Raw genomic sequence first — 16,670 nt, forward strand, 5'->3', positions numbered from 1 at the left:
GTGTCTCCATCATCTCCTATTCCTTTATAAGAACCTTACTAAAAGTGTGTTAATCTAGCCAGCCATTGATTGGGGGAACACTGGTGATAATAATAAATAGTTCAGGGCTAGCTTTTAAGTTTTGTCACTCTATAGCCATGCTGCAGCTATGATAACTGAGTTTCATATGTAAAAGCTTGTGTTGTGTTTGAATATCATTCACAGAGAAATGTTAGATAACTGAACAGTTTAATTTATATTTGATGTCTTAATTAGATAGTTTTAAAACCCATACTCTTATTTTTTCAGATCTATTAATGCCTTCTTGATGGTTTATTTATTTATCTTATTGACCAAAGCTGCAGTATGCACTACTCTAAAGTATGTATGGCAGAGTACCCCATATAATGATGAACCTTGGTATAACCAAAAGACTCAGAAAGAACGGGAGACTTTAAAGGTAACTTGTTTTCCACTGAAAATTGTAGCTCAAGGATTTTGTAACCATTCATCCTTTATGGAAATACTAGTCAGATAAATGATACCTTTGTTAGCTTCTATGTTTTCTTTTTGGTTATAGCCCTATACCATTAAATATTTAAGTTTTAATTTTTTAAATTTTACATAAAGCATCCATGATTTTTAATTTTGTTTTTACATTACTGGAGATTGAACCCAGGGACACTCTACCACTAAGTTATGTCCCTATGCCTTTTTACCTTTTATTTGGAGACAAGGTCTTAACAAGTTGCCCATGCTGATCTCAGACTTTGCACTCTTCCTGCCTCTACCTCAGCCTCTTGAGTCCCTGAAGTGTGTCACTGCACCTGGCGTCTATGCTTGATTTGAGCTCTTTAGTTAAGATTTTGAAGTAAACTGGCAAGAAATGCTGGCATTTTAATACAATGTGAGCTTGTGAGATATGATAGCATAATGGATATTTGTATGTAAATTTGTATCTCACATTTATATATATATAGGGATGAAGGGAGCAGGGGACTTAAGAAAGTGAAAAAAGTGTAAAGATAGAAGGTACTGGGGCTGGGGTTGTTGCTGTAGAGCACTTGCCTAGCACACCTGAGTCACTGGGTTCAATCCTTAGCACCACATAAAAGAACAAATAAATAAAATAAAGTTATTATGTCCATATACAACTAAAACAATATTTTAAAAAAGAAGATGCATATCCTGAACAACAATGATAAAATTAAAAATGTTCCTAAATGTTTTCACATTGTGATAATTTTGACTACAATGATGTAGTATCTTTGGTAAGTTTCTCTAGAGCAAGAGCAATGCTTTCAGCATTGACTGATAAAAAGAAAGTCAACTGTTTATATTCATCTGATGGAGCTGTGCATCTAACTAGCATTAATGGACTCTTTTATTTTATTAGGTTCTGAAAATGTTCACCGACTTTCTATCGTTTATGGTCCTATTCAACTTTATCATCCCTGTCTCCATGTATGTCACAGTAGAAATGCAGAAATTCTTGGGTTCCTTCTTCATTTCATGGGATAAAGACTTTTATGATGAAGAAATTAACGAAGGAGCCTTGGTTAACACATCAGACCTTAATGAAGAACTTGGTCAGGTTAGAACACATTTTTGCTTACAATAAGTTAATGTAGTGTAACTCCTTTTTTTCGTGTGTGTATAGTATAGATTATCAATATATGTCCCCATTTCACATTTAGAAATGTAATTAAAAGTTCTTTCATGCAGGCATGTAATAAAGGTAAGCAGTGTTTTCATCACCATAGCATCAGTTCTTTTGCTGGCATTTTTGAGAAGGATGCAATTTATATATTAAATTAGAATGTTGCAGAAATTCTTTTTTTATATTTATTTTTTAGGTGTAGATGGACACAACACATTGCCTTTATTTTTATGTGGTGCTGAAGATCGAACCCCGGTCCCGCCTGTGCTAGTCGAGCGTTCTACCGCTGGGCCACAATCCCAGCCCCAGAAATTCTTTTTAAAATTCACCAAGTGATGTTGTTAGATTACTAAGTTATTGCTTTAGAATAGGAAACATACAGTCTTCATTACTATCTATAATCATTTATGGATAGAATACAGAGTAGTAAATATAGCTGTTTTATAAATGCATGTTGTTCAATAAACAAAATTGACTGGAGTTGTGCTATTGACCTTTTCTTGGTATTTTCTGATCAGAAGGAATATAGACCTAGAAATCAGAGTTAATTATTGTGGTATGTGAATTTAAATGAAGGGAAAATGTGAAGGCATGTACTCCTTAAAATGCTTTCTGCTTCATATACCAATATAGCCAAGTCAGTGGCCTTGTTTCTAACCCAAGTGCATTTATTTTCTGTTGTGATGCTGTCTAACTGTAATTCCAAGTAATGACCTCTTAGTTGCTTTGCTCATTAATATTGAAATACTCTCCCCCTTTTGTCTGAATTTACAGTGTATCATGTAATGATCATCACAGGCTGAGGGAATTTTCTGGCATGCATTTAATCCTCATGATATTTAGAATGTCAAGGATGTGGAAAGGTCATTTCTGTGATTGGGAAATGCAAACTCGATTAATGAAACTGTGGGCTGGAACAGTGCCTCACACTTGTTTTAAATGGGGCTGTTTTGCATGTAATACCTTAAAATTCCCTTGCCCTGAATTTAGCCCTCCTACTACCCGCACTCTCTATTTCTGCTTTTGACACAATCTTTGCCTAACCAGAGTACCCTTTTAATAACTAAGGACTCTCCAGGTACTATTTTGTTTAGATCTGACTTCAGAACACTAGTAAGCCAGACCTTAGAACCTGTATTCCATATAGACACTGAAGCACTAAGAATAAGAAAAGAATTGAAAGAACCAATGGCTTTTCTCTTGTTGTTCCTAGAAGATTCTTTTGTTCATGAGTTGAGCTTCCATAGCTGACCCTAACCTTTTTAAGGTATAAATTTTCATCCATGGACAGAGCTATCTGAATAAAAGTACTCTGCTCTTGATAAAAGGCATCAGTCTGAAGGCTTATTGCGTGAAAATATTTTTGAGTATACATACCACCTCTGATGATCCTTTTCCCCTGATAATTCATTCAGTGGTTCATCCTAGATGCTGAGTAAATGTTCCTGTTCTCTATTCGGTGCCTCATTGTGTGAATTCACCTACCAAGGGTGAGCATAAGTAGCCTGGGGCTAGCCTCTAGTAACTATTGCAAACGGACTAGCCACCATTCCATGTGTGACACTCAATGCTCTGCAGAGACAGACAGCATTTCCAGACCAGGTTCTCCTTGATGTGACTCATCTCTTTCAGATCTCTACTTCAGCAGATTCTATATTACCATATAGACTATTAAGACTGTAAAAAGTAAAGTAGGGCTTGTGAAAAGGAGCTATGGTTTTTGTTTCAGTGTCCACTCCTTTGCCCACCAGACCCTGCGGGTCTGGGTGTGATTATCTTTTAATCAAATCATTAATTCAATAGCAGATCATACCCAGTGTCTTAAACAACTTGCCATCATTATTAGCTTGTTTGTGTAGAAACTACCTGAATGAAAATGCAGAGAAGTCTTTGAATAAGTTTCTTAGACAATTTAGCATTTTGTGTATACCGGTATACACAAAATTAAGTGTAACCAGACCCTGCGGGTCTGGGTGTGATTATCTTTTAATCAAATCATTAATTCAATAGCAGATCATACCCAGTGTCTTAAACAACTTGCCATCATTATTAGCTTGTTTGTGTAGAAACTACCTGAATGAAAATGCAGAGAAGTCTTTGAATAAGTTTCTTAGACAATTTAGCATTTTGTGTATACCGGTATACACAAAATTAAGTGTAACCAGACCCTGCGGGTCTGGGTGTGATTATCTTTTAATCAAATCATTAATTCAATAGCAGATCATACCCAGTGTCTTAAACAACTTGCCATCATTATTAGCTTGTTTGTGTAGAAACTACCTGAATGAAAATGCAGAGAAGTCTTTGAATAAGTTTCTTAGACAATTTAGCATTTTGTGTATACCGGTATACACAAAATTAAGTGTAACCAGTTTCTTCCTTGATAAGTCATAATTTAATATCTATAGGGCTTTTTATGTTACTAAAGGCAGTATCAGTTCATTCCCACCAATGTCATGTCAAATATTTGCTTAACCTCTTTAAAAAGTGACCTACTAGGGCTGGGGATGTGGCTCAAGCGGTAGCACGCTCGCCTGGTATGCGTGCGACCCGGGTTCGATCCTCAGCACCACATACCAACAAAGATGTTGTGTCCGCTGAGAACTGAAAAATAAATATTAAAAATTCTCTCTCTCCTCTCTCACTCTCTGTTTAAAAAAAAAAAAGTGACCTACTGGCAGGGTATGTAGTGCACACCTGAAATCCCAGTGACTTTGGAGGCTGAGACAGGAGGATCTTGAGTTTAAAGCCAGTCTCAGCAACTAGCAAGGCTTTAAGCAACTTAATGAGACCCTGTTTCATATATATATATATATATATATATATATATAATATATTGTTTCCAATATATATATAAAATAGATGTGTGTGGCTCAGTGGTTAAGTGCCCTGGATTCAATTCCCAGTACCAGGAGGGAAAATTAGGTTCTGGTATTAAAAAATGAATAAAAAGATATGTTAGGACAGTGTTTGATGTGAGAACCAAATAAATTATTCAGCTTAGTTTGAAAATAGTGGGGTCTTTTATGATTAGACACCAATCTTATACAACCAAATGGTTTCAGTCCATCTTGAAAAAATTATGAGACTAGCCTTCTTCTGTATATCCTCCCCTAGTCTTGTGGCTGTATTAATCTAGCAGGAACCACCCCCCACTCAGTCCACTGCCATGCAGACAGGGTAGAGTTACAAAAAGTACTAGTGGGATGTTTGCATCCCCAGATAATATTGCTGCATTCACTGTTAACCTTGTTTTTGCTAGATGACGTGAAGGTATAACCCATACCCATCAGGGCCTTAGGAATTCTGACAGAGGGTTTATAAAAACATAGTTACTGGCTAAGCATATAGCTCAGGTATAGAATACTTGTCTAGAATATTTGAGACCCTGGGTTCTACTCCCAGCATTGTAATAAAAAAAAAAAAAAAAGAGTTAACAGTTTCTTGGTTAGGGATCATCCCTGCTTCCAGCACTTAACAGTTGTATCCCTGGTCCTATGACCACTGCATTAGGTAGAGGGAAAAATAAAAGAAGAAGAAGAAAAGTTGAAGTGATCCGAGGAAAAAGGGAAAGCAGTATAGTTGTTACACCAGCATACTTTTCCCTTGGCAAGAATTACATAGTCATGCACAGGATATGATGGCACATACCTGTAATCCCAGCTACTAGGGAGGCTGAGGCAGGAGGATCATAGGTTCAAGGCCAGCCTCAGTAACTTAGGCCCTGTCTCAAAAAATAAAAAGGACTGGATGTCACAGGAAAGCAGGGAGTTAAAACTCCAAACCTCAGTTTTTTAATTCTAATGAAAGAAAATTTTAAGCCAAACACCAAAAGCCATGCAAGACAACTTTATTATAAGCAACAGTTGAGTAGAAGTGAGGTGAAAATAAAGTAAACGATAAGTAAGGCTCAAGCAGAGAACACACTAAAGGGAGAGAGTGAATTCTTCCTCTGAGTTCCCCATTTATGGGTCAGCATCCACTTATCAGAGAGAACATTTGGCATTTGGTTTTGGGGGATTGGCTTACTTAGCATGATATTCTCCAACTCCATCCATTTACCTGCAAATACCATAATTTTATTCTCTTGTAATGCTGAGTAATATTTCATTGTGTTTATGTACCATGATTTGTTTATTCATTTCTTTATCCTTCTTTATTGAAGGGCATCTAGGTTGCTTCCACAGTTTAGCTATTGTGATTGTGCTGCTATAAACATTGATGTGGCTGCATTACTATAGTATGTTGATTTTAAGTCCTTTGGGTATAGACCGAGGAGTGGGATAGCTGGATAAAATGGTGGTTCCATTCCAGGTTTTCCAAGGAATCTACATACTGCTTTCCATATTGCTTGCACCAATTTGCAGTTCCACTAGCAATATATGAGTGTGCCTTTTCCCCCCACATCCTCACCAACACTTATTGTTGTTTGTATTCTTAATAGCTGCCATTCTGACTGGAGTGAGGTCAAATCTTAGAGTAGTTTTGATTTGCATTTCTCTAATTACTAGAGATATTGAACATTTTTTCATATATTTGTTGATTGGCTGTATATCATCTTCTGAGAAGTTGTTCAGTTCCTTGGCCCATTTGTTGATTGGGTTGTTTGTTTGTTTGTTTTTGATGTTAAGTTTTTTGAGTTCTTTAATATCATGGAGATTAGTGCTTTATCTGTGGCAAAAATTTGTTCCCAAAATGTGGGCTCTCTCTTCACCTCATTGATGTTTCTTTTGCTGATAAGAAGCTTTTTAGTTTGAATCCATCCCATTTATTGATCCTTGATTTTATTTCTTTTTTTTTTTTTTTTTTTAGTTCTCGGCGGACACAACATCTTTGTTGGTATGTGGTGCTGAGGATCGAACCCGGGCCGCACGCATGCCAGGCGAGCGCGCTGCCGCTTGAGCCACATCCCCAGCCCTGATTTTATTTCTTGCACTTTAGTAGTCTTATTGAGGAAGTTGGGTCCTAATCTGACATGATGAAGATTTGGGCCTACTTTTTTTCCTATTAGACGCAGAGTCTCCGGTTTAATTCCTAGGTCCTTGATCCACTTTGAGTTGGGTTTTGTGCATGGTGAGAGATAGGGGCTTATTTTCATTTGGTTGCATATGGATTTCCAGTTTTCCCAGCACCATTTGTTAAAGAGGCTATTTTTTTCTCCAATATATGTTTTTGGCACCTTTGTCTAGTATGAGGTGACTGTATTTATGTGGGTTTGTATCTGTCTCTTCTATTCTGTACCATTGTTCTCCAAGTCTGTATTGGTGCCAGTACCATGCTGCTTTTGTTACTGTAGCTTTCTAGTATAGTTTAAGGTCTGGTATTGTGATGCCTCTTACTTCACTCTTGCTGAGGATTACTTTGGTAATTGGAGCAGAGACATTTTTTGAATTTAGTTGGTCCTTTCCAGCTGTCATGGCAGCCATCATATTCAGGGAGGCTTCATCTACCAGTCAGTCCCATGTTAATGTGGGAATTGGAATCAGTGGCCAGTCAGAAGTTTAGTGCACCTGCACTACCAAAGGAATCTTCCTTCCCAGACAAGTGGAAACACCTATAGCCATAATTCCTAGCTTGATACCAACCTCAATGGATCCTGTCAAGAGTTAGTCCCATTAATCCTTTTCTATTGACATATTTTTCAACTAGCCTCCTGTTTATTTTCTACAAATTAACTTCAACCCTTTGCTTTCTTGTCCACTTTGAAAGTAGTTTAAAGAAGACCTTAAAGAACACTTGCCATATGTTTCACTGCTTATTTCTAGCTACTACCTAACATGGGGCTGTGGCTCAGTGGTTAAACACCCCTGAGTTCAATGCCAGTACCCTCCCCCCAAAAAGAATTGCATAGTCAAATTAGGATACCCTCCTTCCGCACTTCCCCAAATCCACCAGAAAAACAAAGGAAGATCTAATGGGGACACTTCTTTAGTCCTTCTCTTATTGAATATAAGCTATCTATGGGCTGGGCCCCCAGCTACCAGTCATCTCATTAGCATACAACATAAGGTCTTATCACTCTGGAGATGCCAAGTATTTTAGGAGCTATGCATCAGGAAAAAATGGAGATGGGGAGAGATGGCTAAGTATACATTTCACAATAGCCATAAAATGGTAAGTTTTAACTTGCTGATATAGGGGAGTCTGTTCAACAGGCTCAAAGTTGTCCTTAAAGAGGAAGAGGTTGCTTGGGAGAGAGTCAGGCAGCTAAGGGGCAGCCTTTCCTTTAAATGTGAGTTGTTTGATTGTTGTTGTTTTGTTTTAATTTTTTTCCTGGTGCTGGAAATGAAAGCCAGGGCCTCATTCATGCTAGGCAAGTATACCACCACTGAGCTACATCCTCAGGCCTGAAATTATTTTTTGTGGGTGGTAGAGGTGGGGATGTGATGTACCAGGGGTTCTTACCCACTGAGTCATATCCCATCTCATTTTTATTTTTTTGAGACAGTGTCTTACTAAGTTGTTGAGACTGGCTTTGAACTTGTGATCCTCCTGCCTCAGCTTCCCAAGCGACTGGGATTACAGGTGTGTGCCACTGCACCTGTCCCTAGCTCTTTTTATATTTTATTTTGAGACAGGGCCCCACTAAGTTGCTGAGGCTGGCTTTGGAATTGCAGTCCCCTGCATCAGCCTCCTGATACACTGGAATTACTGGTGTGCACCACCACGTCTGGCAAGAATATTTTTTAGGGGGGAGGGGTAAGAATCATATCTGGTCTCCCCCTTCCTTTCCCAGAGTATATGTTATATAATGGGGCACTGGTTGTTAAGTCTGATCATTGGACCAATAGTATCAATATCACCTAGGAATTTAGGAGAGCAAATTATCCAGCCCCAACTCAGACCTATTAAGTCAGAACTGGAAAACAGAACCCAAAACTCTTGAGTTTTAATAAGGCATCCAAGTACAGGTAACACATGCTCTAGTTTGATCATTGATGTATTCTGGTATAGTTTATTTGGCTCTACCTGTGAATGTCAGTGTTTTCAGACCTCTACTACCCAAACTGTTACGTAGGTGAAGAAATTGTATTTTATATTTCGAAGTTATCACCTTTGACACTAATGAGAAATTTTGAATGGGCTAATGCTAATCCACCTGTAGAATGTGAAACAACCTGGCATAGCCTTCAGGAGAAAATGAAAGTTAATAATTTGGATCAGAAAAAAAGCTTCAAAAAATTTCATCTGAACTGAAAAATCTAAATGGTACATGAATAATAACACTTGGATTAATTTAAAGAGGGAATTCAAACTTGGCTGGGTAACAGGGGGAAAAAAAGGAAAGATTGGAATGCTATAATTTGTGCCTGTGCTACAACCGTGAAAAGCTTTGAAAAATAATTAGAAAGCAACTATTGCTGGAGTTCATCTCCTTCTCCCTTACATAATAAAAACCTTAATCTTGTGCTTATGGTTGTTCCTGTCAGCCCATAATTTTAACTATTTAAGCATAAATTGCCAAAAAGGAGGATAAAATTGTGGGTTTTCAAAGTCAGATATTATAAATAGAAGAGATAAATCTGAGATAAAATAGAAATGCTTAAAATAGTCTATTGTAATGGAAAATTTATTTTATAGCTGATTCTCCTATTATTTATTAAAATATGCTTATGTTATACATGAACCTATTATTATAAACTGTTTTTATATTTTTTTTAATAAATTTGGAAACTTATGAGAAGTGTCTGAAAAATGTGCATACTGTGTAGAAAGAAATACAGTAGTGTTTTTTATCACTATTGACCTATTATGTCTCCTAATTAGATTACTTTTCTAGTCTATATTCTGTGATTCTTATGGTATTATATAATACATATTCAATGTTTTTACAGAAAATTTTAGTTTTCAGGGGGGGGAAAAACTCATCAGTTTTTATTTAATTTTGTTACATCCAGCTAATTTTTGGTTCCTATTAAATTTTTTTCCAATGGGTTATTTACATGCCAGCCCATAAAGAGAGAAAAAGAATGTGTGTGTGCGTGTGTGTGTGTTGTGCACGCGCATGTGTATGTATGTGTGTGTGTAAAGTAAATGCTCAGTATATTAGTAGATTTTCGTTTCCCCCTTGGAAAATTAATATAGCTTCTATACATTGAAACAGGTTAAGTTGAATAGTTAAAGAGTTTTTAGTTTGATAAGAAAGTCATGAGTTTTCTTCTTATTGATCTTCTACATTTAAGTAGGTCTACCTTAGTTATATGTAACTATTTCAGTGTCTTTAAAAACATTCATTCCTCATTTGTTTAATAGGATTGCCTCTGTAATTCCTGACATTTGACAAGAAGTCTTAGAAGTGATTTTCCCCCTATAGATATGAAATTTTAATAACTAAAATTATTAGTTAAATAAAAACTAATAATTTTTAGTTAACTAAAAATTCATGGGTGGGGCTGGGGTTGTGGCTCAGTGGTAGAGCGCCTGCCTCACACATGTGAGGCACTGGGTTCAGTCCTCAGCATCACATAAAGATAAATAAATGGAGATATTGTATCTATCTACAACTAAAACAAATATTTAAAAAAAAAATTCATGGTCTAGGGATACAGCTCAGTGGTAGAGCACTTGTCTTGCATGTGTGAGGCCCTGGGTTCAATCCCTAGAACCTTAAAATAATTATCACACTAAAGAAACATATGTTTGTGTCCTTGTTTTCAGGTGGATTATGTATTTACAGATAAGACTGGAACACTTACTGAAAATAGCATGGAATTCATTGAATGCTGCATAGATGGGCACAAATATAAAGGTGTAACTCAGGAAGTTGATGGATTATCTCAGACTGATGGACCTTTAACATATTTTGACAAAGCAGATAAGGTGAGATTTTCTGCATTACCATTTTTACCTGAGAATTCAGTCTATATAAGCATGTACTTCCCCCTGCATAGTAGAAACAATTTTCCAGTAGACAAATGACCTAAGTTTTTGAAATACCATTAGAATTTATAAATTAGTAGAGCTTATAAGTAGAGAAAATTATGGGAAGTAGCATTTAAGTAAAAATTTCACTTGCCTATCTGATTATAATTTTTTAAAATATGAGCTCCTTCAAAGAATGATATCTCTTCAAGTCATTTAGGTCCTAGGAGTATGTAGATATTAAATGACCTAGATTGTTCCTATACTCTTCAAGTCATTTAGGTCCTAGGAGTATGTAGATATTAAATGACCTAGATTGTTCCTATACCTGAGCTATTGCTCAATTATGAATTAGGTATCAAATGGCATTCCTTAGCCAGGCCTGGTGGTGCATGCCTGTAATACCAGCAGCTCCGGAGGCTGAGACAGGAGGATTTTGAGTTCAAAGCCAGCCTCAGCAAAAGTGAGGCATTAAGCAACTCAGTGAGACTCTAGGGCTGGGGATGTGGTTCAGTGGGTGAGTTCCCCAAATTCAATTCCCGGTAACACCCCCACCCAATAAATATATGGCATTCCTTTTAGTCCATTAAGAAGTCAGTGGCTTATTATAGGTGGCACTACAATAACCTGAATGTGTTTATGCATCCTCTAGGGATACTGGCTAGGGACCAGAAATTCTGTTAGAAGTTGAGGGAATATATAGCTCATTTGAATCCTAGGAATTTATAATTTCTGTTACTCAGTCCTCTAGAGGTTATAATATTCTCTCACATTAATACATTTTATGTGTTCAGTGCCTAGTGATCAAAGTCAAAATAATGCAGTTATTCTTCTCTTGCTTTTCCACAGAATCGAGAAGAACTCTTTCTGCGTGCTTTGTGTTTATGTCATACTGTAGAAATTAAAACAAATGATATTGTTGATGGAGCTACAGAATCAGCTGAATTAACCTATATCTCCTCCTCACCAGATGAAATAGCTTTGGTGAAAGGAGCTAAAAAGTAAGCACTCTTGTACTTCTCCTAAGAAAGTGAAATCACAGGATGACAGGAGTTAATTTGAGTTTTTTCCATTTGCTCAAATAACCATATTGTGTACCTCTTCTCTAAGTGCTATCTAAAAGTTTGTAAAAATCCCCAAATATAACCAGTTACATCCAAATAGAAAATAGTGATGCATTGATGTAATTTGCCCTATTATTTATGTATGCTAGCCACGAGTCTGAATTTTCACATTATATTTTGCAATATAATGTGTCTGGCCAATACCAAATAGCAGTGTCCACTTTTTGTACAACACATGTTATTTTTAAAGTGCTGCCAGCAATTTTGACGACATTTGATAACTGACAGTCCAGTTTTCCCCAGGAGGCTCAAGATGATTAAGTGGCTAAAAGGTCACTTAATATGTTAGCTACAGAATTGGAATTACAAATTGTCTTTACCTTGGTTATAATAATTGTGACTGGGCTTTGACTTGCTCTGTTTTATCAACTGATCCAGGAATGGTAAGTGCAGTTAGAGGTTGAGATCATGTAACAGAGAAGAATTAACAAGGATGAATAGCTCCATTACAAGGGGAAATTAATTGTTCCTTAGAGACACACAAAGATTCTTTTTTTGTTTTTGATAGGTATGGGTTCACATTTTTAGGAAATCGGAATGGACATATGATACTAGAGAACCAAAGAAAAGAAATAGAAGAGTAAGTAGCTCTGTGTTGTCTTATGTCCGTCACTCCCAACCCCAGTCAACTTTACATGGATTTAGGAAGGGTTACAAAGGAAACTAATGGACCTATAAATGTAGAACTCTGCTCTCTCATTTCAGAGTTCTATATAATAAATGTAGTAGTAGAAGATGTTTTTAATACAATGGCAGGAACTGGGATGTGTTTCACACATAGGTCCAGTAGCCAGAATGAGAATTTGCCTGGATTGTTCCTGAAATTTAGATACCATTTTAGTTCTTTAACACATGCTACAAGAAAAATCAGAGAATGTGTATGAAACCTTCTGCTATCTAGAGCCCAAGAAATCACTCTGGGATTACAAGCCCAGCAATTCCAAACACCAAAGTAGCTTTGGTGTTCAATAGAACCTTTGCCTTGTTTTTAGAAATTCAGGTGCTAGCCTAAGGGCAAGTACCCTGGTACAGCAGTATCTTAGGATCTTAGTATTTCTGTTTTTGCTATAAAACCCCAAGGAACAAATCCACCTTGGCTTAATGACAGAGTTTAAATAGGCTCAGTGATTAATTCAAATTTTTCATTTGAACTTGAAATGTAATTATCTTATTTGACTTCCATTCTGGCCCTGAGAATCCCATGAGATTCATCTCAGAAACCTGTAATACATGTAAAGGCCCTTGGGTAATAGTCCCCTTTGAGGTGGGATGCTCGGCAGTCCAGAGGAAGGCTCTGTGGTCTGATTGCCAGCAACCTGGAGTCATGGTGACCATCCAGATTCTAGTCAGTCCACAACAGTACCTCTGTCTGGCCAACACCAAATGAAATGCTACACATAGATGTCTTAAACACAGCTCCCTTCCCCACCTCAAAAAGCAAAAATTGGTCCACTCACCCCCACCAAAATCAAGCTATATAATAAACCTTTTAAGAAAATATTTTCTGGTTGTAGATAGACAGAATGCCTTTATTTTATTTGTATATGGTGATAAGGATTGAACCCAGTGCCTCACACATGCAAGAAAGTGCTTTGCCACTGAGCTACAGTCCATCCCGACATTTTTATGTTAAATATATGTATCTAAGTTGTTTATTTTTTTTTAAATTCCATCATCCTTTTTTTGATAATTGCCTCTTATTTTAATTCTTCTGTATCCTTACATCTGATTAATAGTTTAGCCATACATACACAAATCTGATCAGTCTCTTAATATCATTCCACTCTTTAAACCCTTCATTAGCTTCCTGTTGCTCTTAAGACAAAATGCCAAACTTCTTAACCAACCCACAAAGTTCTGTTTTCAGCTCCTGCTTGCCTTTCTTGCTTCATTTCTTGCTGTTTGCCTGTGAATGAGTTTTCCATGCAAAGGGAAACTTTAAAGTCCTTGCTATGCCTTTGCATCTGATCTTAGTCTATACTATCAGAATGCCCTGTCCCCTTTCTGCATATCATTCTTGCAGAACCCAGCTCAGGCACCTCTTTCAGAAAACCTTCCTTCCGATGGCTTTTTTTTTTTTATTCTGTAGTTTTATCTCTCCTTTGTAAGTGCCTTTTTTTTTTCACTATTTGACAACTGGGAGAGTTATTGTATTTTAACCTTTTCTGCATTAGAATGTGGTGAACTTGGGCTGGGGTTGTGGCTCAGTGGTAGAGCACTTTCCTAGCACGTGTGAGGCCCTAGCTTCAATCCTCAGCACCACGTAAAAATAAGTAAAATAAAAGTATTATGTCCAACTACAATTAAAAAATATTTTTTTTCAAAATGTGGTAAACTCCTTGGGGGAGTGGGCTCACGCAGATTCACCACTGTTCCCCAACACACAGCACAATGACTGGCCCTTAAGAGGTACTCATAGAACATAGTAAAATAATTAGAAGAGCAGAACTATTTCTAGATCCTTCCAGATATGGCTTGGTGGGACTGCTTTTTGTTCTCCATTCGTATGTAGTCGCTCTCCTTACTATTTTAAGTAATATAATAAAAGGATATAAATACCCTACCAACTCAGATATCCTGTGACAGCAGGTTCTATATGTAGAGAAATTTTAAAAAAGAAAGAAAGTACCAGTTGTGTATACAACTAGCTACCCTCATCCAAAGAGGAGAATTATCTGTTCATTTAAGATTTTTAAATATCTTATTTATTTATTTATTTGTATGTTTTGAATACACAACAGTGGAATGCATTACAATTCTTATTACACATATAGAGCTCAATTTTTTCATATCTCTGTATATAAAGTTTAGATGTTTCTATTGTGTTATATTTTGCTCAGCATGGCCCAGGTATTTTACTTTTTTCATTTCTATTCTTTTGAAGGTATGAACTTCTTCACACCTTAAACTTTGATTCCCTCCGCCGACGTATGAGTGTAATTGTGAAGACTCAAGGAGGTATGCTTCTTCAAACTTGACTTTTTCCATTTGTAGGATAAAGTATTTCAGAAAATTTAAGCATTGTAGGTAGTAGCTTAGGATTAGGTAAAGTTTTGCAAAACAGCGGCATTTATAAATACGCCTTCATGTGTTTATTTGGAAACATGTTCAGTTTGTTAAATTGTCAATGGCAGAATGCCTGGTGTGATAGTAAATGCATTTTCTTGGAAATAAAACTGTATTCCTTTGCACTGGCTATCCAGACAGGAACTGAAAGGATGACTTATGCTTCAATGTACTCAACTATGAGTATGTTCAGAGAGCTCACTTTCTTAGTGCTCAATTGTGAATATTTCCTGGGTGCTTCAACCATACTCATTATTGTAGTCACAGTATTATTGGTGGTCACCACCAATAAAGTTATGCTATAGTAATTTTACTGGAGACAGCAGCTCAGATGTAGTTAGATGGTCTAGAATTACCAACAGCAGGAAGCCTAGAGTGTAAAGAGCTCCTGCTTCAATCACTCAGACCTTCCTAGTTCCCCTGTTACTCCCTGGAATTTGGTGACTTAGAGATGATTCAGTCAGATTTCTGGGAAGGTCATACTGGATTCATTCAAGAGCTCAAGGATCTTTAACAAAATATGGCTTGCTCTTTGCAAAGGAACCAGTACCATCATCCCAGATTCTCAATGTCTTTGAGATGCACCATGGTGATTTGTCTTCTCAAATTCTGAAAGGCCTATGGGGAGCACTCTCAGATGTGTGTGTATGTGTGCACACATGTGTCTTTGGCCCAGGAGGTTTGTTTTCTTAATATCCTTGTTTTATTTCCCAGTAATATACTTTAGCAATAAATCCGTTCCAAATTCATTAATGTAAGAATGAGGATGGACACACTTTTCCTCATACTTGTGGTATGAATGCAAAGACATTAAATTGATTTTAATGTATGGCAATGGGATCTGTTTTATAATTTTATTTATTTTTAATTTTTTGTCATATGATTTTTAAATACATTTTGGATGTGTGAGGAAAAACCAAAAAGCACATTTAACTTTTGAATTACCCACTGTTCTCATGTGTGCACATCTACATATGTGTTCTCCTACATATGATGAAATGTCTGGAAAAGTGGCCTGCAAAGGTTGTTTTCCTCAGAACTCTGCTTTTTTGGGCTGGGGATGTGGCTCAAGCGGTAGCGCGCTCGCCTGGCATGCGTGCGACCCGGGTTCGATCCTCAGCACCACATACCAACAAAGATGTTGTGTCCGCCGAGAACTAAAAAATATTAAAAATTCTCTCTCTCTCTCTCTCCTCTCTCACTCTCTCTTTTTAAAAAAAAAAAGAACTCTGCTTTTTAATTTGTTGAATTCAACTATCTGCTTTATAAGGATTAAGTGTCTCTTAGTGCTCAAATGTGAATATTTCCCAGGTATATGAACTAATCTAAAGTTCTGCTTGTACCAGTATAAGCATTTTACAAAGCTATTTTCAAGTTTCTAGTAAAAGCTGTCAAGCCAGTGTTTCAAAAGCTAACTTTCTATAGCTTATTCATAATTGAAGCCTGTTTGAACTTGAGTTTGGTTTTTCATGTTCATAGATGCCCTATGTGCACTCTAGGCCATTGCTGAGTACATTTAAAAAAATAATCCTATTGCCTCTCCTTGGTGCAAGTGTGGTCCTCCATGAGTCACTGGGAAGAAATGTATTTTAACAGAGTAGCATGTTGTAAATTCTGGCTTATTTATTGTGTCCATAAGGGTCTAAATTTCTCCTGACAGACTAAAGCTTAAGATGTCTAATTTCATTTGGGTGTGTGTTGAAAGGCAGGCTTGGAGTACATAGCAGCTGGTTGGGAGAGGTCACCTTAACAGTTCTCTTATTAAAATATCAATACCAGTCTTAAAATTCTGAGTATTTTGGTTCTTTGTTTTAGGAGACATCCTTCTTTTTTGTAAAGGAGCAGATTCAGCAGTTTTTCCCAGGGTGCAAAACCATGAAATTGAGTTAACTAAAGCCCATGTGGAACGTAATGCAATGGTGAGCCTACATCCCTCCCCTCGATAAGTAAATGGAGAAGTGCTGGAAATGTTTATGGGA

At 36.9% G+C, this 16,670-nt stretch overlaps 1 protein-coding gene across 2 annotated transcripts in view; it reads left to right on the plus strand.

Annotated features, from left to right (window-relative positions):
- Atp11c (ATPase phospholipid transporting 11C (ATP11C blood group)) overlaps nucleotides 1–16,670 on the plus strand; it is a 184,566-nt gene that overhangs the window by 114,222 nt on the left and 53,674 nt on the right. For both annotated transcript variants that reach the window (XM_026392227.2, XM_077793779.1), the window contains exons 11-17: nucleotides 289–439; nucleotides 1,376–1,573; nucleotides 10,298–10,459; nucleotides 11,351–11,502; nucleotides 12,134–12,205; nucleotides 14,510–14,583; nucleotides 16,507–16,610. In XM_026392227.2, coding sequence (XP_026248012.2) covers nucleotides 289–439; nucleotides 1,376–1,573; nucleotides 10,298–10,459; nucleotides 11,351–11,502; nucleotides 12,134–12,205; nucleotides 14,510–14,583; nucleotides 16,507–16,610 — 913 coding nt within the window. The remainder of the gene's footprint in view (nucleotides 1–288; nucleotides 440–1,375; nucleotides 1,574–10,297; nucleotides 10,460–11,350; nucleotides 11,503–12,133; nucleotides 12,206–14,509; nucleotides 14,584–16,506; nucleotides 16,611–16,670) is intronic.

Source organism: Urocitellus parryii, chromosome X (genome assembly GCF_045843805.1).
Source record: "Urocitellus parryii isolate mUroPar1 chromosome X, mUroPar1.hap1, whole genome shotgun sequence".
Classification (NCBI taxonomy): domain Eukaryota; kingdom Metazoa; phylum Chordata; class Mammalia; order Rodentia; family Sciuridae; genus Urocitellus; species Urocitellus parryii.